The sequence below is a fragment of the Pan paniscus genome, chromosome 1 (genome assembly GCF_029289425.2).
Source record: "Pan paniscus chromosome 1, NHGRI_mPanPan1-v2.0_pri, whole genome shotgun sequence".
In the NCBI taxonomy this organism is placed as follows: domain Eukaryota; kingdom Metazoa; phylum Chordata; class Mammalia; order Primates; family Hominidae; genus Pan; species Pan paniscus.
Window position 1 is genome coordinate 21,523,878 of NC_073249.2, and position 24,617 is coordinate 21,548,494.

The following is a 24,617-nucleotide window of genomic DNA, read 5'->3' on the forward strand; positions in this document are numbered from 1 at the left end:
TGCAGGGGGCGGGGCCGGGGACACCCCGCCCCGGGCCGCGGTCTTAGCTCGCGCGCACCCTAGGGGCGCGCACCCGTCTGCGCCTGCGCCTGTGAGTCTTCCGCGAAGACACCCTGTGGCTCACTCCCGCCCGTTTGGCGTATTTGGAGACTGAGGCCCGGGGGGCTCCTGCAGCAACTGGAGCTGCGGGGCTGGTTGCCACCTTCCTCCTCCCACACCCGGCAGTCACCGGGAGGCCTCGGGGACTGCGTGAGGACGGGGGTGCGAGGCGCCCCTCGCCGGGGTTGGGGTCCCTGGCTTCCAGGCTGCGCGGGTCCGCGTGCCCCGGCCCTGTGGAAACCTGTGGCACTCGCGGGGCCACGGCGGAAGGTCCGAAGGCGGGAGGCTTGCTGTGTCCCCGCACTGGCCTCGGCGCCCCGGCGGCCGCAGTGACGCGCGGGCTCATACCTGGGCCCGGAGCAGACGCTGGGGAGCTGGCCGCAGATGAAGCAAAGGAGGAGGTGGCCTGGGGACCCCGGGGGGAGGCCGGGGCCGTGGGGGTGGGGCCCAGGGTTGGGGACGGCCGCCCAGAAGGGAGGTCACAGTGGTCTCTAATGAACTGGCCTTTAAGCTGAGATCCAGTTGAGGCGGAGGAGATCCCGCTCTCAGGCACCTGAACAGAGGACCGTTGCCGTCCCTCTGTGTTCCGTGTGCTGGAGGCCTGGCTCTGCCCACCACCCTCAGGTCTTCTTGCCTCTTCCCTTGTGCTGCTGTGAGGGGTTGGGCTTGTGGGAAAGTGTCCCTGCAGCACAGTGCCCTGGGTATTGTGGAGGTCGGGAATCAACCTGATTTGTGCAGGCCGAGGCCCGGGGGCAGGGCCTGAGGGGTGGGATCACTGGGCCTGGCCCAGGCCTCCTGCGCCCCTTTGCTGCCCCCATCACCTACGTTGCTTGCCCCTTGAGCAGGGCGTCCTCACTGCCTCTGGAGGCTGCGATGGCCAGAGCTCTCCCCCAGGGCTGCACCTGCGGGGGCTACGAAGGTCCCCAAAAGCGGTGACCCTCCTGCCCCCAAATTTAGTCCCTTTTTCTGCCTGGGGCTCCCTTCTGAAATCTCACCTCTGTGAAGCTGTGGCAGGGTTGTCTGTTTAGGGGAAGGACGTCTCCCACCCTACAGGCATCTCAGATGCTCTTGGAAAGCCCCAGGGAGGGTTGTGGATGCCTGTGGAACCTTCTGGTTGTGCTGCCTCTCCCTGCTCAGCCAGAGCGGGGCCATGTGCGGACATTTCACGGGGGTTACATGTGGTTATGGCCTCTTTAGGGCTGAAGGGACCTGGCTTTGGTTCTCTGCTGGCAGAGCGTGGCCAGGGGTGGCTCCAGGGTCACTGAGCAGGGATTGTGTGGGAACCAGAGCCTGCCTCCCCTTCCTTTAAAATACTTTTTTTTAATTAATTTATTTTTTTTGAGATGGAGTCTTGCTCTGTCGCCCATACTGGAGTGCAGTGACACAATCTTGGCTCACTGCAATCTCCGCCTCCCGGGTTCAAGCAATTCTCCTGCCTCGGCCTCCCAAGTAGCTGGGATTACAGGCGCCTGCCCCTATGCCCAGCTAATTTTTGTATTTTTAGTGGAGACAGGGTTTCACCATGTTGGCCATGGCTGGTCTCGAACTCCTGACCTCAGGTGATCCACCCGCCTCGGCCTCCCAAGGTGCTGGGATTACAAGTGTGAGCCACCGTGCCTGGCCCCTTTAAAATATATTTTTTTTAATGTGAAAAAATGCAGACAGGAAAGTGTGTATGTCAGATACATGCACAGTTTAAAAAGTAATCAAATGGATTCCTGTATAGCCAGCCCTAGGGTTAAGAAATGTACCTTCCCCAGCCTGGGCAACATAATCTCTACAAAAATTTTACAAAGATAGCCAGGTGTGGTGGCACACACCTGTAGTCCCAGCTACTTGGGAGGCTCAGGTGGGAGGATCGCTTGGGCCCAGAAGTTCAAGGTTACAGTGACCTAGTAGGACTGTGCCACTGCACTCCAGCCTGGGTGACAGAGTGAGACCCTGTCTGAAAATAATAATAATAAAAAGTCCCTTCCTGCTGATTCTGTGCTCCTGGTTTGGGCTCCCCACCACCACCGGGGCAAAGGTGATGTCTTCAGGCCAAACAGGCACGGGGAGCCCAGGTAGTCACACCCAGATTTCTGCCCCTGGAAGGAGACCCACTAGGGAGTTAAGAAGTGTCAGGCAGTGAGTTCCTGGGGTAATTGAGGCCCAGATGCTCCCCCAACGCTGCCTAGGGAGTAGGGATTCCTTTCTCTCTCCTCTGAGGTCCCTGGGATCAGATGAGGTTTAGCCAAGAGGGGTGGGATGAGCTGACTGGAGGGAGGGGTTTGGGGGCCAGGCTGGGCAGGGACCCTCCAGCCTTCGTGGCTGCCTCCATTGTCAGTCTCAAAGACGCCAGCTCAGGTTGGGCTGGGCTTCTCTCCTCTGGGGGTGGCTGCACCCGAGAACCAGGTCAGAGACAGGGATGCCAAACAACAGAACGGGCTGGCCTCCTAGGGAAGGTGGCTGGAAGGACAGATGGGCTGTCTGGGGCAAAGGAGCAGGAATACCCATGTGGGAGACCTAGTAGGCAGCCATTGTGGCTAGGTGAAGGGGACCCCAGCCCACCTCAGGCCTGGCAGGCACTTTGGTCAACCTCTGAGTGCAGGGCTATGAAGTGTGCGGCATTTGAGCCAGGCCACAGATGTTCAGAGAGGTCTCACACGTACCTGATGTCACACAGCTAGGATGGAACCCCTCTGGAGCTTGACTACTCCATGCCCAAGTCTGCTTATTGCCAACACCTTTACTCTTTCCCCAGCCCTGCCCTCCCTCTTGGGGAACAAGCACTTTGGTGCCTCTGCAGACCGCAATGTTATCTTGGATTCCTCCAGTGATGGGGAGCTCACTACTACACCAGGCATCCCAGGACAGAGTTCACCTCTCTGGATTTCCTGCCCCACTCTGTCTCCAACATGGTTGCTCTGCCCGCTCTTTCTGTTGGGAGACTCTAGGTGGGCTAAAGCTGGAGAATCACACTGAAGGATGCCAGGGTGTTCTGCAGGGTGGTGCTGCCTCCACCAGAGTCAGTACTTCCTCCTCACACTCAGGGCTTAGTCCAAACACTCAACCTCTAAGACCTGTGGCAGGAAGAACTCATACCCTTAAAGACTTCTCTGGGGGGTGAGGTGGGGATAGGACCCTGCTGTCCGCTCTGCCTAGCCCTGTTTCCTTCTTCCCCAGACCCCTACCCAAAGCCTACCCTCTGGCTGGTCACACCACAGGACCTGGAGCACGCCACAGGAATTATTACGGCTATGCTGACTGCATGGGCCCTGGGAGAGGCCCCCACCTCTCAGCTCAGGGTGGCCCTGCCCTGCCTTCTGGGCCTGGGCTGGGGTCTGGGGTCATTCAGGAAGCCGGTGGCCAGTGGTGAGGGTCCCAGCGGCTTGCCTGCACTACACAGTGGCTTAGGAAATTACAGTTGAGTTCCGTGAACTCCAGGGAGTTAGCTCACAGTCGTCTGATTTCTGGTCCTTTTGAAGCATCACCTGTTTCCCCTTATACTCACTCTGGCCTCAGTTTCCCCATCTCATGCCAGCCCTCCAAACCTCAGATGAAAGCCTAGAGCTGCACATGTCCCTCCCCTGGACTAGCTCTCAGGGGACCTTGTTTTCCCAGGCAGGCTGGCTTCTCAGGGCAAGGACTGTTTTCTCTCTGGTTCCAGCCTCTTGTCATGCCTGGGTGGACAAATGGGGAGCCGGTGAGGTGAGCACCCTGGGGAGGGATTGCAGAAAAGCACATCTTGGCTCTTCTTAACCTCTGAGTGACATTTAGCATTTCCTCCCATCTTAAATGCAAGCAGCATTCCCCAAAAGCAGTATTAGCAATACCTTTGGTTTTTGTTGCTGAAATATCAGAACTTTTCATCTCAGAGCTGTTGCATGAAATCTGTAAATATTTTCTCTCTTTTTTATTTTTATTTTTAAAGACAAGGTATTGCTTTGTTGCTTGGGCTGGTATTGAACTGGGAAAATGACCCTCCTAACCCAGCCTCCCAAAATGCTGGCAGTACAGGGGGGTACCACCACGCCCGGCTGGAAATATTGTTTATACTCCTCGATCAACTGGAGTGACAGAGGCGGCCTGGTTTTATCATTTCAGGTGCTAATAACAAAAGAAGTTCTGACTCTGGGTACATGTACCGATCCACTCCTCCTATCAGGATAACAAAATACCTGGCATCCGCAAAGTGACATGCCACAAGTCTTAAAGTGTCTGATGGCACCATTTCCCCAGTCCTGTGCATCACTTATCGTAGGCATTGGTGAAACCCCACTTGTCAGCTAGAGTGGTCCCTGCCTGCACACATGAGCCTTCTGCCTGTCCTGGACTCAGACAGTGGCCCTGACTGTGGGCCTCTGCCTACCTTCGGACACTCCCTTCTGCCCGTGGGACTTTGGCAAGTTGTCTACCTGCCAACTCCCCACCCTAGTACCTCCCCCTCCTTCCTTCCTTCCCTCCCTCCCTCCCTCCTTCCCTCCTTCCTTCCTTCCTTCCTTCCTTCCTTCCTTCCTTCCTTCCTTCCTTCCTTCCTTCCTTCTTTCTGTCACCCCAGCTGGAGTGCAGTGGCATGATCATGGCTACTTGAGCCTTGAGACCCCGGGGGGATCCTGGGGGAGAGGGATCTTTCCAGTCTACTTCCAGGCTGGATGTCAGAACCTGGGATTCTGTAAAGTGACCAACTTTGCCCTACAGCTCAAGGCCTGCCTGGGATCTCCTTGGCCACCGTCGAGACCTGTATCTGAGCTCAGAGCCCTGGGAATGCACTGGGTGCTGCCCCAGGGCTTTGAAGAGACATGGCTGAAGGTGTGGAGCTACTTTGCTCTAGGGCCTTTTTGAGTCAGAGCTCTCTGGGGGCAACCAGGGACTGGGAGACAGACGGGGTCTGTGGCAGGGGACACAGCCAGGCCAGTGGCAGGGGCCAACACAGAACAGATTGCATCTCCAAATGTGGAAGCATCTTGGCAGTGAGCTACCATTGCTGTGGGCATACAAGAGGCTAAGCAGACTTTTGGCAAAAGGCTCTGCTTGTCGGGGGATGTTGGCATCAAGTAAGGCTTGTTTAAGGCGAGCCTTGTGTGGCAGGAAGTCAGAGATGGGAGAGATGTGTTGGTGAGGAAAGCTGGTTGGGGGGCTTCCCTTTGTCCTTAGAGAATGACTGAGTGTGCCCCGTTTGGGAAGGGCCATGTGGGTGAAGGGGCAGGGGTCTCATCTGGATGAGGCCTGGAGGTGGGTGCGAGAGAGGTTCCACATGGAGGTGTGATGAGGACACCAGCAGGAGGCTGACCAGGGCATGGGGCCATGGCAACGCCTGGGTGACGTCCCTATGAGGTGGCGGGGCTGGGAGTGAGGAAGGGGCCAGGCCCCCACGGATGGGGGAAAGGGAGAGGCACATTGTGAAGGTGCCTGCCGGGCTCCCCCTGGGTGAAGCTTTTCTCTTGAGACCCACCTCCAGGTTTTAGGGGGCTGGGGTCTGCACCTCTCTTTCAGGGCTTCCTTTCCACCTTCCAAGCTTCCAGGCAGAGGCTAGCAGGAGAGGTACGCCTGGGCTGGGGGCCTTGTCTCCAAGATGCATCACAGACTCACTCTGTGTGTGACCTTCCCAGCTTGGGGCTGCACGGAGCAGTAATGTCTCAAAACGATACTGGGGACTCCTGTAGGGTGGTCAACTTTTCACTACCCCAGAGAAGGACACTAAAATCAAAGTGGCCAGGCATGGTAGCTCAGCCTGTAATCCCAGCACATTGAGAGGCTGAGACAGGAGGATCACTTGAGCTCAGGAATTTGAGACCAGCATGGGCAACATAGTGAGACCCCGTCTCTACAAAACATTAAAAACTTAGCTGAGTGTCTTGATGTATATATACTCCCAGCTACTCAGGAGGCTGAGGCAGGAGGATCACTTGAGGCCAGGAGTTCGAGGGTGCAGTGAGCCCTGATCATGCCACTGCACTCTAGCCTGCACTGCACTCTAGCGAGACTCTGTCTCCAACAAAAAAAGAACAAAAAACCAAATGGATCTTGTTCCGCATAGGGCAGACAGGACCCAGAGGACACAGCAGTCCACAGCAAAGGCACTGGATTCTGAGTGGCCCCTGTCTTGTTTGGGGAGAGGGGAACTGTTGGTCCCCGTCTGTGTTCCAAGGCTTGGTGACAAATTCCAGCAAACCTTAGTGGTTTAACAGCAGTCCACATAGATGGTCCCTCCTGGGAAGCAGGACCCTGGGCTCCATGGCAACCTGGTTCTGCTCTAAGGTCTCAACTGAGGTGTCAGTGCCTGGGTTTACCTCGAAGGCTTTGTAGTGGGGTAGGTGGGGCACCCCCCTTCACATCCAGCTGGAGCCTTGGAGCAGGACCTCCTGTAGAACCAGGGTCTTGGCAGACATCCTCAATGAGTGACATCGAGACCAGGCCATCCTGGATTAGGGTGGGCCCTGGACCCGTAACAGGTGATTGTCTAAGAGAAAGAGGAGGGGGATCTGAGATGCACAGATCGGGAACCAGCCATGAGGACAGGCCAGAGACTGGAGTGTGTGGCCATGCGCCTGAAGCACCTGAGCCACCAGGAGCTGGAGGAGGCTGTGCAGGGTCCTCCCCAGAACCTTTGGAGGGAGCATGCCCGGGACACCTCAATGTGGGGCTTCTGGCTGCAGAGTTGCGAGGAAATACCTCCCTTGCTGTTGTGAACCACCCAGGTTGTGGTAACTTGCTGTGGCCACCCTGTGATGCCAGTATACCTCATTCCCTCATGTCTGGTGCCAAGGCCGGGAGAGTCAAATACCTGGGGCTAAAAGCATTGGGGTTCCTCAGATGATCCTCTTTGCACCCCTGCATAGGGTGTCTGCCCACACGGCCTCAGGGTCATGAGTTTTCTGCAGGCAGCCACCTGACCTGTCCAGCCGGACATGTGTCTCCCCCATGGGTCAGTTTGGGCAGCAGGTTGGGTCCCGTGTAAGGCTCAGGGCTGCTGGGCTCTGATGTCACCTGTTGCCATGGTGACTCTGGTTGCTAGGATCAGACTACTCCCTTCCTGGGCACACTGTATCCCGAATCCCCAGAAGAACCAAGGGGATCCCCCAGCACAAGGCTCGTTGGGGAGGGAGTCCTTGGCGCTCAGATTTGAGAGAGAGAGTCGGGGCTGGCCAGGGGGCGTGGCTTGGGCAGAGGAGAGTGCTCATGGTGACCCTGGAGGAGACCCTCCCTTCCCTCGTTCATTGCTCCCAAGGCCAGGTGTCTCTAAAGGAAGCCAGTTGTGGAGAATGTTGGTCCTGCAGTGGCGATTAATGCAAAGATGCCCTGAACAAAGCAGGACACATGTGCCTGCCTGCTACCCCTGCCCAGCTGCTGTTCTTGGACGCATGTGCTCTTCTGGTGGGACCCGTGAATACGTGGCTCACGGTCCTGGGGCACACCCCATTGTGTGAGGCTGGGGGTCTTGTGGGGAGCCAGGCCCCTGGTGTGGGTCCCTGCTCAGAAGCCCCACGCAGCCCCTGTTCTGCTGAGTGCGGCTGAAAGCCCCCCATACCCACAGCCCTCTGTCCTCAAATTTTTCTCGTTTTAAAAATTGTGGTAAAATACCCATAACATAGGACTTACCATTTTAACCTTTTAAAAATAATTTAAATTTTTTAAGAGACAGGGTCTTGCTCTGTCACCCAGGCTGGAGTACAGTGGCATGATTTTGGCTCATTACAGCCTCCGCCTCCTGGACTCAAGCGATTCTCCCACCTCAGCCTCTTGAGTACCTGGGATGGTAGGCAGACACCACCATGCCAGCTAATTAATATATTTTTTCTTGTACTGACTGGGTCTCAGTATGTTGCCCAGGCTGATCTCAAATTCCTGGCCTCAAGCGATCCTCCCACCTCAGCCTCCTGAGTAGCTGGGATTATAGGCGAGAGCCACTGCATCCAGTGACTTTTTTTTGTTTGTTTCTCTAATAGCTGCCATCCTGATGGGGTGAGCTGGTGTCTCATGGTGGTTTTGATTTGCCTGTCCTGAAGGACTCGTGACTTTGAGCGTCTTTCCATGTGCTTGCTGCTGTTTATAGATCTTCTCCGGAGACATGTCTGTCTTCCCTCTCATTCTTGCATGCGGGCGTCCACAGGCTGACCCCTCAGCTGCTCAGCCAGGCCCCTGCTCCTGTCCACAGAGCCCACCCTCCAGGTGCACTCCCTGCCTGCCTCCTGCAGGTTCCTTTCCTGGGCATGGTGGCCCAGCCCTCTCTGTCCCTCACCTCACCTGCTTTCTTCATGGCATGTGCACATCTGACATGGTTACTCGTTGTGTGATTTCTGTCTGCCTTTGCAGTGGACACACCACAGACGCTCAGCCAATGCTTGAACCAGCAGGTGGGTGGGACTATGCCAGGATGGGATGGTGGCTCAGAGAGGGGCTGGCTGGTCTGGGGCCTGACAGGCGGGAGGAGGAGAGGCCTGTAGCACCCATTGGAGGTGCGTGGTCGCCCAGCACAAGAACAAGGGAGGAGGCAGTCAGGCGGGGGCGCTCCTGCCCAGGCCACGGAGCTTTAATTAAAACCCGCCCGGAGCATGACCCCACTCTGCCATGCATTCTTCACTTAATTGGGGCCCTTCAGGAGGGGCCGGCTGAGGTTAATTAAAAAGCCCAGCTGAAGACATTGTTGTCTTCCTAGCATCTGCTGCCAGCATCCGCCTGCCTGTGCCCAAGGCCTGGGCTACCGGGGTGGGCAGAACCATGCCCCAGGGGCCTCCAGCCCCCATGCCTGCCACTGCAGCCTGCAGCCAGCCTGGGCGGGGGACCGTGCTCATTGCTGGGTCCTTCAGTGAGTGCCCCCTCTGGCCTTAATGAAAAGGAGACTCTCCTGGATACCCTGAACTGATGGGCCCCAATGCCCCACCATGGGAGGGCAAGGCTGGCTGTGGGACACCAGAGCACCCCGGCCTGCCCCGGCCTACTTGTGTCAGCTCCTAACTCCTACCCTGGGGGTCTGGGTGCTGCCCACGGCTCCCAGGCGACTGCGCGGTGACCCTGCCCTCTCCAGCTCCTCTGCCCATCACCTGCAGGCCCAGCTACACACCTACACCCGGGAGACCCCTTTCTCAGGAGGCAGGGAGTAGCCAGGGCTGCCGTGGAAGGTTCTGGGTGCCACAGGAACATGCAGAGGGTGGGTGGCCCCATGAGGGAGGCTGGCACGAAGGTCAGGGGAGGGCTGTCACACTGCCCTCTCAGCGTATGCCCGGGGGCTCGGCTGCAGTGAGGGAGACAGTGGTTGGAGGAGAAGGGGGAGAAAGAAGAACTCAAGCAGTCAGCGAGTGCCAGGCCCCCTTCTGCCCCAGTGGGAGGAGATGATAGACGACGAGGTGACAGAGTGTCACCGTGGCCCACAGGACAGCCACCCGCCCAGAGCCTGGGCACCCATCCGGGTCTCCCAGCGCTGTGGTCCAGGCCCGGAGGCCCCCACAGAGCCAAAGTAGGCAGGTGGTGGGAGGAGGTCCTGTGCACCTGGCACACAGGGGTGCTTGTGATCCAGGAGAGAAATGAACCCTTGGCAACAGCTGGGAAAGATCTAAACAACTGATGCACTGGTGCAATGGACTTGCAGATGCAGACAGCAGCCATGCTGGGGACTAGTCAAGGGGCCCCATTTGCTGACTAGGCACATGGCCTGGAGCCTGGGAGCCAGGCATCACACCAGGCTGGTGGTGTGGAAGCCCGAGGAAGCCCCTTGTGCTACACGGCAGGCCACAATGTCCAAGGGGCCAGGGTGGGATTCATGCCATAAAGGTGGAGGCTGCTTATCAGTCCCAGGCCGCAGAAGAGGGGACAGAGGCAGACGCCAGACCTCCTTCCTGACCCTGGACTGGCCTGCAAAGAAGCAATTCAGAGTGGGTGGTGGCCAGCTGCACACCTTTAGGCAGCACTGGGCCAGGATGGCCTGAGCAGAGCCACCTATGGTTAGGCACAGCCCAGGAAAGTGCCCACACTAACGGGGAACAGACTGACCTCTGACCCTCCACCTGAGGCAGGCCAAGTGACACAGAAACAGGGAGGGTGACCAGGACTCTGTGTCTGCAGGGTCCCCACTTGATGCTCCAGACACAAAGCACACAAACCATCATGGACACTGAGCACGGTGCCTTGGCACCCCAACAGCACTGTGACCCCTGCACCATCCCCTACACTATGCGCCACACTATTCCCCTTCACTATCCACCTACACTATTCCCTTCCACTATCCCCACTACACTATCCCTCTACACTATCACCTACACTATTGTCCTACACTATCTACCTGCACTATGCCCCACACTATCCGCCTTCACTATCCACCTACACTCTCCCCCATACTATCCCCGTACAGTATCCCCCCTGCACTGTTCCCCTACACTATCCCCACTACACTATCCCTCTATACTATCACCTATACTATCGCTCTACACCATCCCCCCTACACTTTCCTCCCCTACACTATCCCTCTACAGCACCCCCTATACTATAGCCTCGGCAATATCACCCTACGCTATTGCCCTACACTATCTCCCCTACACTATGCCCCTATACTCTCCTGCCTACACTATCCCCCGTACTCTATCCTTCTACACAATCCCCCCTACACCATCCCTCTACACTATCACCCCTGCAATGTCACCCTACACTCTCCCCCTAAACTGTCCCCCAATATTATCCACCTACACTATCCCCCTACACTATCCCCTCAACACCATCCACCTACACTATCCCCCTGCACTATCCCCCCAAACTATCCTCCTACACTATTGCCCTACACTATCCCCCTACACTATTGCCCTACACTGTCCCCTACACTATCACCCCTGCAATATTACCCTACACTCTACCCCATACTATCCCCCCAAAACTATCCCTCCTACACTATCACCCCTACACTATCCCCCCTACATTATTCCCCTACACTACTCCCCTACACTATCCTCCCTACACTATTTCTCTCCACTATCCCCTGCACTATCCCCCTACACTATTCCCTGTACACTATTACCCTACACTATCTCCCCTACAGCATCCCCTACATGATACCCTACACTATCGCCCTGGCAATATCACCCTACACTATTGCCCTACACTATCCCCCTACACTCTTCACCCTACATTATTCCCTTACACTACCCCCTACACTATCCCTCTATACCATCCCCCTACACTATTCCCCCTACACTATCCCTCTACACTATACCCTGCACTATCGCCCCTACACTATCCCTTACACTCTCCCCCTATACCATCCCGCTACACTATCCCCCCTATACTATCCCTTTACACTATACCCTACACTATTGCTTCTGCAATATCACCCTACACTCTCCCCCTGCACTCTACCCTTACACTATCCCCCCTACATTATCCCCCTACACCATCCCTCTACACTATCGCCCTACACTATCCTCCTGCATGCTTCCTGTACACTGTCCCTCTATACTATCACCCTACACTATCCCCCCTACACTATCCTTCCTGCTATATCACCCTACACTGTCACCGTACACTATCCCTCCTACACTATCTCCCTATACTATCCCCCTATGCTATCCCCCTACACTATTCACTGTACGCTATGCCCCCATGCTATTCTCCTTACTCTATCCCCCAAACATTATCCCTCTACACTGTCCCCACTATGCTATACCCCTGCACTATACCCCTATGCTATCTCCCTTACGCTATCCCCCATGCTATGTCCCCTACACTATCCCCCTTTGTTGTCCCTCCATGCTACTCCCTACGCTATCCCACTACTCTATCCCCCTGACGCTGTCCCCCTACGCTATCCCGCTACACTGTTCCCCCTACACTATCTCCATACACTGTCCCCCTACACTCTCCCCCTACTCAATTCCCGCTACACTCTCCGCGTACACTATCCCCGCTACACTATCCCCCGACGCTATCCCCCTATACTGTATCCTATATTATCTCCCCTACATTATCCCCCTACCATATCCCCCCTGCACTCTCCCACTACACTATCCCCCTACACTATCCCTCTACAGTATCCCTCTACAGTATCCCCCCTACACTATCCCCCCTACACTATTCCCCTACACTATCCCTCCTACACTCTTCCCCTACACTATCCTCTCTATGCTATCCCCCTACATAATCCCCCTATACTATCCCTGTGCACTTTCCCCTTGCACTATCCCCCTACTTTATCCCCTACACTCTCCTCCCTGCATGCTCCCCTACACTATCCCCCTACACTATCCTTTCTACACTATCCCCCTACACTCTCCCCCACTCTATCCCCCCTACACTATCCCTTTACACTGTCCCCATACACTATTCCCCCATAATATGCCCCTACATTATCCCCCACGATATCCCCCTACACTACCCCCCTACGCTATCCCCCCTACGCTATTGCCCTACTCTATCCCCCTATTCTATCCCCCTACGCTATCCACCTACACTATCCCCCCTACACTATTCCCCCACACTATCCACCTACACTATCCCCCAACGATATCCCCCTACGCTATCCCTCCTATGCTATCCCCCCTACGCTATTCCCCTACTGTATCCCCCTACACTATCCCCCTATTCTATCCCCCTACGCTATCCCCCTACACTATCCACCTACACTATTCCCCCCACACTATCCACCTACACTGTCTCCCAACGATATCCCCCTACGCTATCCCTCCTATGCTATCCCCCTCCACTATTGCCCCTAAACTATCCCCCTACAAAATCTCCCCTCTGCTATCCCCCCTGCAAAGTACCCCCTACACTATCCCCCTACACTGTCTCCATACCCTATTCCCCTACCCTATTTCCCTTCGCTATCCCTCCACGCTATTTCCCCTATGATATCCCCCTACACTACCTCTGTATGCTGTTCCCTTTTACTATCCCACTACGCTATCCTTTACCTTATCCCCCTATGCTATCCCTGCTACGCTATCCTTCTACACTATCCCCTCTTGCTATCTCCCTATGCTATTCCCCCATGCTATCCCCCCACGCTATCCCTGCTATGCTGTCCCCCTATGCCATCCCTCCTATGCTATCCCCCCATGCTATCCCCCCTACGCTATCCATGCTATGCTATCCCCCTATGCTATCCCTCCTACGCTATCCCCCTATGCTATCCCTCCTACGCTATCCCCCTATGCTATCCCTCCTATGCTATCCCCCCATGCTATCCCCCCTACACTATCCCTGCTATGCTATCCCCCTATGCTATCCCTCCTACGCTATCCCCCTATGCTATCCCTCCTATGCTTTCCCTCCTACGCTATCCCCCTATGTTCTCCCCGCTATGCTATCCCTTCTACGCTGTCCCCTGCTACGCTATTCCCCTACGCTGTCCTTCTACCCTATCCCCCCAATCTATCCCCCCCACACTATCCCTCTATACTATACCCCTACACTATTCCCCTACGCTGTCCTTCTACCCTATCCCCTCAATCTATCCCCGCTACACTCCCTCTACACTATACCCCTACACTATCCCCCTACACTATTCCCCTACACTCTCCCCTACTCTCTCCCCCCTACACTATCCCCCATGCTATCCTCGCTACACTATCCTCGTACACTGTCCGCCTACACTATCCCCCATACACTATCCCCGACGCTATCCCCCTATACTACCCCCCCTACGCACTCTCCGCTACACTATCCCCCTACACAATCCCTTTTATGCTATGCCCCCTCCACTATCCCCCTACACAATCCCCCCTATGCTGTCCCCTACACAGTGCCCCCCACACTGTACCCCCTACACTATCCCTTTACACTATCCTCCTACTCTTTCCCTACGCTATCCCTCCTATGCTATCCTCGTATGCTATCCCCCCTACGATATCTCCCTATGCTATCTCTCCTACACTATCCTTCTACGCTGTCCCCCCTGCACTATCCCCCTAGGCTATCCCCCCATGCCATCCTACGCTATCCCTTATGCTATCTGCCTGTGCTGTCCCCGCTACTCTATCCCCCTACGCTATACCCTTAGGCTATCCCCTTATGCTGTCCCCCTACACTGTGCTCCTACTACGCTATCCCCCCTACTCTATATCCCTATATGCTATCCTCCTACACTATCCCTCCTACACTATCCCCCTACACTATCCCTTTTACACTATCCCCCCTACACTGTCCCCCTTCACTATCCCCGCTACACTATCCCTATATGCTATCCTCCTACACTATCCCTCCTACACTATTCCCTTTACACTATCCCCCTACACTATCCCCTTTGCACTATCCCCCTACACTGTCCCTTACACTATCCCCCCTACACTGTCCCCCACGCTATTTCCCCTATGCTATCGCCCCTACATTATCCCCCTACGCTATCCCCCTATGCTATTTCCCCTACACTATCCGTCTATACTATATCCCTACGCTATCCCCCTATGCTGTCCCCTAACACTATCCCCTACATTATCCCTTTACACTGTCTCCCTACGCTATTCCCCCTACACTATCCCTCTACACTATCCCCCATGCTATCCTCCTTACACTATCCCCCTACACTATCCCCTACACTATCCCTCTACACTATCCCCCTATGCTATTCCCCCTACACTATCCCTGTACACTATCCCCCATGCTATCCCCTACAGTATTCCCCTACTCTGTCCCCCCTACACTATCCCTCTACACTATCCCCCTATGCTATTCCCCCACACTATCCCTCTACACTATCCCCCGTGCTATCCCCTACAGTATTCCCCTACGCTATGCCCCCTACACTATCCCTCTACACTATCCCCCATGCTATCCTCCTTACACTATCCCCATACACTATCCCCTACACTATCCCTCTACACTATCCCCCTACGCTATTCCCCCTACACGATCCCTCTACACTATACCCCCTACATTATCCCCCCACACTATCCCCCTACACTATCCCTCTACACTATACCCCCTACATTATCCCCCTACACTATCCCACCTGTGCTATTCCTCTGCACTACCCTGTCTACACTATCCATTCTTCTACATGCCCTGTACATTCTGGTCTACACTACCCGCCAACACTGCCCCTCCTGCACTCTCCTGATGGTTCCCATGTCCAGCATCCCATGTCCTCCCCAGCCTTTGGTGTTGGTGCTGCAGGCTGCCTGCTCCATTGAGGAGTGGCACTGCAGGGCGGGTGCCTCATGCTAGACCTTGGATGGAGTGGGGAGAGGGCAATGCCAGTCTGGCCTCTTGGCCTTCTGCCATGGTGGGGTGAGCTTGGGCAGCAGAAGAAGACAGGAGCCCGGGCACTGGCTCTGGGGCATAGTCTGCCCACCTTAGGTTCGTGAACAAGGGGGAGATACCTGGGGAAATCCACTTTTCCCAGCCACACATCAAGCCCATATGCCTGCGCCTGGACTTCTGTGTTTCCTGCTCCTGCCAGGAGACCGGGCCTTGGCATTCCAGTTTGTAATTCTGCAGCTGGCCGCTGGGTGGGCAGGTGAGGTGTGCTGTTGGAAGGAGACCCAGGCTGGGACCCAGCCAAGAAGCTCTGATCCCAGCTGGGTCTGGAGGGCAGGGCTCCCCATGGGCACCTGAGGGTATGGTGGAGCTTTTGCAGCTTCCCCTGGAGGAGGTCTTTTTGCTGCGGATGCCTCACCTCTTCCTAGAAGCTCTCCTGGGTTAATCACAGTCCCCTGCTTGTGAGACCACAGCTCCTCAGTCTGAAGGAGGCTTCCCCGAGCTGGGCCTGGATGGGATGTCCCACCCCTGCTTCCTCCCTCCCAGCCAGCCTGTGTTTGGGTGGACAAATCCTCCTCATCTTCGCACCATAAACACCAATTTGCAGGGCCCCAAGAGCCAAATGACTGTTTACTGTGTGCTCTAGAGGCTCAAGTAAAAAAAAAAAAAAGAGAGAGAGAGAGAGAGACAAAAAGAGAGCAAGGAGTCAGCTTGGAGCTAAACAGCAATTAGCACCTTCTGCTGAGCTCCCATCCTGGCCAGGCAGGCGGGTGGTGGCTCCCAGGCTTCAGTGGGGCCCCTTCCGAGGGCTCCCCGGCTGCCATGGGAACCCGCTTTTTTCCTGGCGTCCGCAGGGATGCAATCTCAGAATTACAGGAGGATGTTGGAGCCCTAGGAAGTGTCCCCATGCTCACCTCCTCCTGGAAGCCCTCCCAGATGATCCCGAAGGCAGCCACTGACAGCAGTCCAGTTCTGCAGGGAGGAACACTGACCTAGTCCCCCAGACCTTGGAAGTTGCTCCAGGAGGTCATGCCCGTGGGATCCAGGGCTCCAGGCCCAAGCAAGTCTCCGACAGGGACCTGAGTGCCCTGTCCTGAGGCATCCATCCCTAGGGGTTCAGAGGCAGAAAGGGGGATCCATGAGGGGAGGAGACTGGGAAAGAGGGCTGAGCTGTCCAGGGGAGGGGGTGGGGCCTGTGGGGGGCGGTGGTGCCACTGTAGGGCAGAGGGAACTAGGGCTCATCCCAGGTCGACAGCTGGACCCCAGGGTGCGACTGCTTCCCCCAGGACCCAGGTTGAGGCTGTGTCTCCCAGACCCCAGGGCAGGGCCGTGTCTTCTTATATTCCAGGATGGGGCACATCCCCAGCTCAGTCCAGGCTCAGGGTCTGTACTTGTCTTACCTGGGCCCGCAGCCCAGGGTGCTCCAACCTCCTCTACCCTCTCTGCCAGTAGCCCAGGAAGGGCAGGGCCTACAGATGGAAGGGCAGGGTCTCAGGACAGAGCCTGGCAGAGGGCAGAGGCTGGCTCTGCATCCCAGGAGTCCCCCTCTGGTTCTCCCCGTGGACTTTCTCTCATGGCTTGTCACTCCAGGCTTCAGTGCAGGATGGACAGTCCACCCACCAAGCCCCGCCCTGGGCTCGGGGACCTGGGTCCCCCACTCTGATGATGCCAGGCTCTGAGTGCACGGCCCTGATTGTAATTCCTGGTGAGAAGCTATCTGCAGGGGAAAGGGCGGAGGTATCCATCCGGCTGAAACGTTGGGGAGGGCCAGGCTGGAGGAAGGCTCCAGGGAATGAAGTTACAGGGTCACCTTATTGGGGGACCTGTGGCCAGGGCAGCCTTGCTAGGGCTTAGGAGTGGCTGATGTCTGACGACGTCTCAGACACTCCACCCCATACACAAACAGGTGTATTGAGGCCTGGACGGCAAGCTGGGCCTGACATCATCTCTGCAATGCCCTGGTCCTTGGAGGACCCCCTCCAAGGACTGGGGTGTGGGACCCCCAAGTCCCAGCTTCTCTTCCTCTTCAGGGGCATCTTTCCCCAGTTCTCGCCTTCCCCCAACAAGAAGCTTCTAGAATGTTCCTTCTTGAGGATAGCCCAAGGGACTGCGGGGAAGCCCTGAATTCATTCCTGGCTGCTCAGCCTGTGTCCTGGAGTTCCCTGGAGGCCGTGACAGACCACATTCCAACCTCGGACAGGCTGAGGACCCCCTGAGCCAAGGTCATCTTTTGGGCTGTGTCAACTCCTGGGGCAGCAGCTGTGCCCCTGGGAGCTGACAGGCCCAGAGCTTGGTCAGGGGTCCTGCCCTCTGCCCTCTCCTCTCCCACCCACTGGAGGATGGTGACGCCAGGCCCACACTAGGGGAGTTAGGCTGGGTGTGGAACCCGGTTGAGAGGGGAGGGGCCGTCTCCACTGATGAGCCTCTCAGGCCCCCACCGACCCAGCATGGTCCAGAGAGGACCCATGATGGAGCAGGGGCAAGGGCCAGGGCCGGCAGGGCCCCGGGGCACACCAAGCCCAGGCTCAGCACTGGGGACGGGCACTGGACAGTCAGTAAGTAGGGCCTCACCCCCACCCCATGTCGGGCATGGGGACCTGGAGCTGGCCTTGCACCTGCCTGCTGCGGTCCCAGCGTCCTGGGGAGGCCAGGCTGGCAGCCTCCAGGATCCTTCTTGAAGGAGGCCCCAGGATCCTGAAAGTAGGTGTCAGGAGGGGAGTGTCAGAGAGAGGAGGAGTGCCCAAGTTGGGGGCTGGCCACACCCCTCCAGGACTTCAAAGCATGGAGGGTGAGATGTGCAGGGGGCTGGGCAGGGGAGCCCTGGTGGGGTGGGGCCCCACTACCTCCGGGCCTTTTATATGGTTATTCCTGTCCTGTCTCAACTACCTGCGAACAGGCCCACCAGGCGCATTTCCTCCCTCTGCAGGGCGGGTGGGCAGGATGGGCTATAAACGCCCTGGGGGGTGGCTTCTGAGACTGACTTGGAGGCCTGCAGGCTGGGGGGGGGGGGGGGGGGTGGTTGGGGGCTGGGGCTCCTGGGGTGATGCCTGCCCTTGGCAGGTGAGGGAGGCCATGCACCAGGTGCAGCAGCCCAAGCCAGCAGGCCCGTGGGAGGGAAGACCTCCCTTGGCTCACTGCCTTTTACATAGAAAAGAAACTGAGGCCCAGGCAGGAGTGGGGCTTGCTCCTACACAGGGTGAGTTGAGCGTTTCACCTCCCAGCCCCCATTGCCTATAAACTGGGGTGTGTCCTATGGCCCCAGGGGCTGCAGACCAGCCGACCCCCATTCCTCAGAAACACATCCAGAACCTCTTGTGGGGTCACCCTCTGTCTGCGCTAGGGCCACAGTGGGGATGGGGACAGCTGAGACCATCTTCACAGTGGTCCTTCACACCTGGCCTGCAAGGGGACCTTGGGCTCCCCACCCAGATGGCCCCCTGGGTCTCCAGCAGACTGTGTGTCCTCAGGCCAGCACCATCTCCTCTCTGGGCCCCAGCACCGGAGATAGAGCCTGGGTGCTGGGGATCTCTCTGGGGCCTACCTCAGCTTTGAGCCCCAAGTTGGCCCTGGCCTGGATCTGGGTGTGGGCTCTTGCCCTGGCCTATGCTGACTGCTCAGGTCCCTGCAACCTGGCAGCCATGCCCATGATCTCGCGCGCCCTCTGCCTGCCCAGCCGCCTCCCGGCTGGGTCAGTGTCTGTCATCTGCAATGCCCCTGGCACTGGGGCCCAGTAGGTGCTAATTAGGGTGGCTGTGACCTGGGTCCCGACTAAGAGGCACTGTGCCCATGGGCTGGGGCTGACCAGGGGCTCCTGTGGGGCACTGCCCTCCCCCAAGGACTGACCCTTTATGGCTATTGCTCAGGAAGGCCTGGCGGGTTGAGCGGGCTTGGGGTCCCCCCACTGGTGATGCACCACAGGGGTCCTGCGCCCTTAGTCACTGGCTCCCTCTTTGTAGACGGTAGCACAGCTGCCCTTGGTGCCCCCCGGGAATTCCAGTGGCCCTGCCTATGGAGGGTCAGGGCTGCCCTGGAGCAGTGGGTGACCCACCTGGGATGGGTGTCACGGCCCCAGCCAATGAGGCCATGGCTGGGAGTGATATTGGGGTGCCCACCAGACCTTGGGGGTGCATGGAAGCTGAGGCACAGTTTTGGGAGGCAAAGGAGAGGGGTGCCTGATCTCCAGAGTCCTGGACCGGGTCCCTTCTCCCCTGGCCCTGACAGGCCCTGGGTAGCTCTGTGCTCCCATGGCTGGTGGCTCTGGAGAAACACTCCCTCCCTACAACTACCCCAGCAGCCACACTTCAGCCCTCATCCCCTCCTGGGCCTGGCCTCCTTGACTGTCCTTGGGTGGGAGCCTCTGCTTCATGAGGCTCTGCAAGGCTGCTGCAGGCAGGGGTTGGGCAGCAGCCAGACCTGGGCAGAAGCCCTGTGCGGCCAGCAGGGTATGGTAGAGGGCGGTATGCTCTCTTGCTCTGTGGGTGCTGTGAGGCTTCACTATGCCAGCACTGTGAGGAGGCCCTGGGCAGTGAGTGGGGTGGAAAGACCTGACCTGGGGTGGGGAGGAGCAGGGCTCTGGTGGGGGCCGGGCTGGATCTGTAGCCTCAGGGAGGTGGATGAGGCACAGGACCAGGGGGACCTAGGAAGTGGGTAGTGAGGGGCAGGTGGGGGGTTTGGGAAGGCCAGGCTTCTAGTGGACCCGTCACAAAGGTCAGGAGCAAGGGCTCTAGCTTGAAAATGGTGCCCAGAGAGGGTGGCCAGGCCCAGTGTGGCCTAGAGAGGGTGTCCTGCTGGGCGGCCATGAGGGCACCTTGGGGTGAGGGTGTGGGGAGGGAGGTCAGCAGTCCCTCAGGCCCCTCTGCCCAGCCTTAGCTGCATGCCCTGGGCCTGTGCCCTCAGGGTCCAGGACAGCATGTGCCTGGCAGGGTCAGGGGACACTGTTCCTGGAGGGGTTATGCTCCTGCCTGGGGCTGGCCCTTCTCTGGCTCTTGGGGCCTGGGGGTTGTGTTCCCATGACCTCCATGCCTAGGACGCTGGTGCACCCACCCCACTCCTGGGGCTGCCTTGACCCCCCTTCCTACCACGGGGCTGGCCCTTCTCTGGCTCTTGGGGCCTGGGGGTTGTGTTCCCATGACCTCCATGCCTAGGACGCTGGTGCACCCACCCCACTCCTGGGGCTGCCTTGACCCCCCTTCCTACCACGGGGCACACTGGGGGATGGCCAGCCATTCCTGTTCTATGAAGGCCTGGCTCCCTGCCGGCGTGCACATGGCTTGAGTATGGTGGCTGTGTTGGGCCCGGCCTGCAGGCAGGTACACTGGCTGCTCCTGGCTGCCCCATCTCCATAGCTTCTTCCCTCGGCATTCGCTGCCCTGAAGGTCTGGCTGAGCATCCAGTCAGGGCCCAGAGATGGGCACGGGGACCGGACAGGCATGGGAGGGCAGAGAGTGGAGCAGAGATCCTTGGTGGGGCTGGGACGGGGAAGGCATGGCCTTGAGACAGCCCTTGGGCTCCTGCTGCCTGTTTCCAGAGGCACACCCAGCACCCATAGTAAGGCCTCATGAGGGCTCCTGTCGGCAGGATGGCTCACCTGTTCCAGGGGCTCTCCCTGCCTTCCTTGGCTGGGGAAAGGAGATGGGGGCTCGCACAGGGGGCACCCCTGTGCACAGCCCCACGAGGTGAGGATCCCAGAGGAACTCCTGATGGCCAGCCCCATCCCAAGGTCCTGCTGGGATCCAGCTGATCCTATACCACCAGGCCACTGTCCCCAAACCTAGAGAGGGGGCACATCCATAGCTGGTGCTAAGGTATCAGCTGAGTGAGTACAGGCTCTGTGGGAGGGGAGGTGGTGGGCGTTTTGCTGCTCTACTGACTTGTTGGGGGCTCAGCCAACCCCCTTACCTTAGGGCTGCCTACCTGGGGCCTCCAGGTGCCTGCTGCTCTCTCCCTGTCAGAGGCTCTACCCTGCCCCAGGCCTTGGTGCCAGTGGCCGTTCCCTCATTTCCTCAGCTTGGCTATCCTTATTCCTTCCCCATGGAATTCCAGCTCTGGAGGTCCCCTGCCCATCACGGCCCTGGGGCATCCCCCTGCCCCCGGACCCAGGTCCTGAGCCCCTGAGTGGGCATCTTCTCTACTCTTTCAACACCGTGCTGACCCACCACCAAACATCCAGCCCAGACCACAGCCTTGATGGCTTGTTTCTCTTTTTTCACTTTTCCCATTGTTTGAAACCCACAAGCTATGACTAAAACAATTTCTTTCATAGAAAGAAAAGGAAAAAAAAACACAACACATCTATTCGTCTAACTCCGTTGGACAGTGGATATAGCAGCATCAGATATAACATTACAACCAAAAACGCAGAATTTGAGGCAGAGGATGGCGGTGTGCCCTCTTTTGGGCTCTTGGGGCGCCCCGCCTGGCCGCTTCTTCTCCCCGCACCTTGAGGGTGGGAGCCGGTTCACAGTGGCAGAGGCTGAGGGGCGATGGCCATGAGGCAACCAGGGATATGGGCCGGGTGGGTTCAGCGGCCTCCCCATTCATTCCCGGGCCAGGCGGATGAGTCAGGAGGGGCCGGGCCATTGGCTCCAGGAAAGCGGACCATTTCTCCAGTCCCGCCATGAGGGGCTAGGAAGGGGGCCGGCCCATCTCAGGGCTGTGGGACCTTCGCGAGCAGCACAGTCGGGGGGTTGATGCCCCCCAAACCTCCCGAACAGCCCCCAAATGAGACCAGCAGCTCTGGGCAGCCTGGGGGGCTGGACCCCTCTTCCTACCTTTCCCTTAAGGGGCTGTGGACAGGCGGAGGAAAGGGAGGGACGGGACGAGAGGCTTCTATCTCTCCTGTAGCTGGATGGAGTGCAGGTGGGAAGACCCGAGGGCAGGGAGGAGGAGCTGGGCAGCTGCAAAGAAGGGGGCGCAGCTGAGCAGAGCAGAGACGGGCGGGGCCTGGGGCGCAGCAGGCCAGTTCCCTGGCAGGAGTACCTGACGGTGTGGGAGCCCGGGCAGGGCGGGCCTCTTTGGGAGGGCCTGGGTCGCTTGCCTCTGCGAAGTCCCTGTCCTCTCCCAGGACTAAGCTTGGTCTTGGGGTTGGGGGCTGGGAGGCCCTTCAGGCTTTCCCCAAGTAGGGCCCCTGGTCAGGTGGGTGGTCAAACCCCAGGCTGAGGAAGGGGTGGCACAGGCGTCGGCGCGCCTGGAGCATTCCAAAGCCAGGCGCTTGGAGAGGGGCCCTCGGATCCCAGGGGCACGGGTTGGGGACCCGACTCGCTTCATGGAACCTTCCCAGCTCGACACAGGGGTGGATGGAACCTTACAGGGGGTTGGGGATGAGGGGGCTGGTGGGCTGAATTCCCTGCTCTGGAGCGGGGATTCCTGCAGAAGCCACGCCTTAATCAGGAGGGCGGTTCCCAGGGAGGAGTCCCACCCGCGGAGAGAAGCCCCGCCCCATTGGAGCCTCGTCCCAGAGAAGCCCCACCCACAGGAAGGAGCCTATGCAGGCCACGCCCACCCAGAGCCACAGCCCCCGTGGAAGGGGCCTTGCCCTGGTCAGGAGAAGCTCTGCCCCATCCAGGAAGAAGCCTCATCCACCATGAAACCCCACTCCTAAGGAGGCGCTCCGCCCTCAGGGAGGAGCCTACCCCAGAGCCCTGCCCCATCCTAGAGCCCCGCCTCCTTCAGGAGGAGCCCCGCCTGCAGGTAGAAGCCTACCTAGTGCCCCGCCCACCCAGAGCCACGCCCTTACTGGGAGGGGCCTCGCCCCCGCAGGAGAAGCCCTGTCCCACCCAGGAGAAGCCCCGCCCAATCTGTAGCCCCGCCTCTGTCCAGGGGAGCCCCGTCCCCAGGGAGAAGCCAACGCAGAGCCCCTCCCCATCCTGGAGCTCCGCCTCATTCAGGAGCAGCCCAGCCGCCAGAGAGGAGACACTGGCTCCAGGGAGGAGCCCTGCCTTCAGGTAGGAGTTCTGCCCCCAGGTAGGAGCCCCACCCCCAGGGAGGAGTCCCGCCCCCAGGGAGGAGTACTGCCCTGTTTAGGTGGGAGTCCTGCTCCACCCAGGGAAAAGCCCGCCCTCAGGCAGGGCCCGCCCCGTCCAGGGGGAGCCGCGGCCGGTGCCTACTTGCAGGTGTGCACGTCGTAGACGCGCGTGCACTCCTGGCAGCTGACGTAGCAGCACCAGTGGAACACGCAGCGGCACTTCTCCCGGCGCCGCTCCGCTCGCGCGTTGTGGCCGCGGCCGCAGCACAGCAGGTCGCAGCCGTCGATGCCGTGCGAGCTGACGTTGCAGGTGCGGTCGCGCGTGCCGAAGGAGCCCGTCTCGGGGTTGGGCTCGCAGAAGTTGGGCGAGGCCTCGTAGTAGACCAGGTCGCGCTCCGTGGGCACCTTGAAGTAGGTGTAGCGCGGCCGCAGGGTCTCCACCCAGCCGCGGGACTCCCGGTGCTTTTCCACCACCATCTCCGAGGCGCTGTCGTACTTGTCCTTGAGGAAGTCACCGATGGCGCGGAAGTCGGGTTGCGACCACCAGCATGTCTTCACCTCGCAGCTGCCCGACAGCCCGTGGCACTTGCACTTGAGGTGCATGTGGCTGGCGATGGCCTGCGGGGCACGCGCAGGAGCCAGCGTCAGGGCGGCCCCCTGGTGCGTCTCCCCGAGGAAACAGCATTACATGTCGCCTGCAGCCTACCTGCTCCATAAAGCCCCCGGGCAGAGGGGGCAGACTCCCAGACAGGGCCCCAGGGCCACCCCCTTCCTATGGTGCAGATACTCGTGCCTGCTCCCTTGCCAGACCCAAGCCTTCCCAGGTCAGGGCTTGGGGGGCTCCCCTCTTCCCGTCTCCTAGCTGAGTACTTCTACACTGTCTAGGGTGGAGCGAATGAAGGACAGAGCTGCAGCGTGGGATGCCGTACACGAAGAGCCACAGCAGTCAGAGTGCAGGGATGCAGGGGGATAGGCGTTCCTTCTGACCCTGAGGACCCAGGCACGCTGCCCAGAGGTGTATACGGCTGGGTGGAAAGGCAGGAGTCCTGAGCATGAGTAAAGAGAGTGGCCCAGGAAGCTGGTCACTGTATGGGGACTGCAGAGGAAGAGGAAGGCAATGTTGGGACATAAGGCTGTTGGGGGACCGGGCAGGACCTCGCTGAGGAGCGAACGGTTTCCCCTATGGGCAGTGTAGAACTCAGCTTCTTTTCCCTTCTTTCTTTGGGGAAGGGGTAAGGGTGAGCGTGAAGGGGCATGTGAACATCAGAACAGTCTAGGTGGCACTGCACTGTGGCAGCCACTGGACAGACAGGAGCCCATGAGGCATGGCAGTGCGAATTCAGAAATGCTATACGTGCCAACTGCATGCTGGATTCCCAAGACTTAGTGTAAGAAA

The 24,617-nt window shown here is 58.5% G+C and overlaps 2 protein-coding genes across 2 annotated transcripts in view; one reads left to right on the forward strand and one right to left on the reverse strand.

Moving 5' to 3' along the window:
• Window positions 1-47: 47 nt before the first annotated feature.
• Window positions 48-12,682, forward strand: LOC134729087 (uncharacterized). The gene is made up of 2 exons (XM_063596760.1): window positions 48-500; window positions 8,028-12,682. The coding sequence occupies exon 2, from the start codon at window positions 10,365-10,367 to the stop codon at window positions 12,393-12,395; it is 2,031 nt and encodes a 676-aa protein (XP_063452830.1). The 5' UTR covers window positions 48-500; window positions 8,028-10,364; the 3' UTR covers window positions 12,396-12,682.
• Window positions 12,683-21,519: 8,837 nt separating this feature from the next.
• The window catches only part of WNT3A (Wnt family member 3A), a 53,923-nt gene continuing 50,825 nt past the window's right edge, over window positions 21,520-24,617 (reverse strand). Inside the window, exon 4 of the mRNA XM_034948290.4 lies at window positions 21,520-23,839. Coding sequence (XP_034804181.1) covers window positions 23,360-23,839 — 480 coding nt within the window. The 3' untranslated portion in view covers window positions 21,520-23,359. The remainder of the gene's footprint in view (window positions 23,840-24,617) is intronic.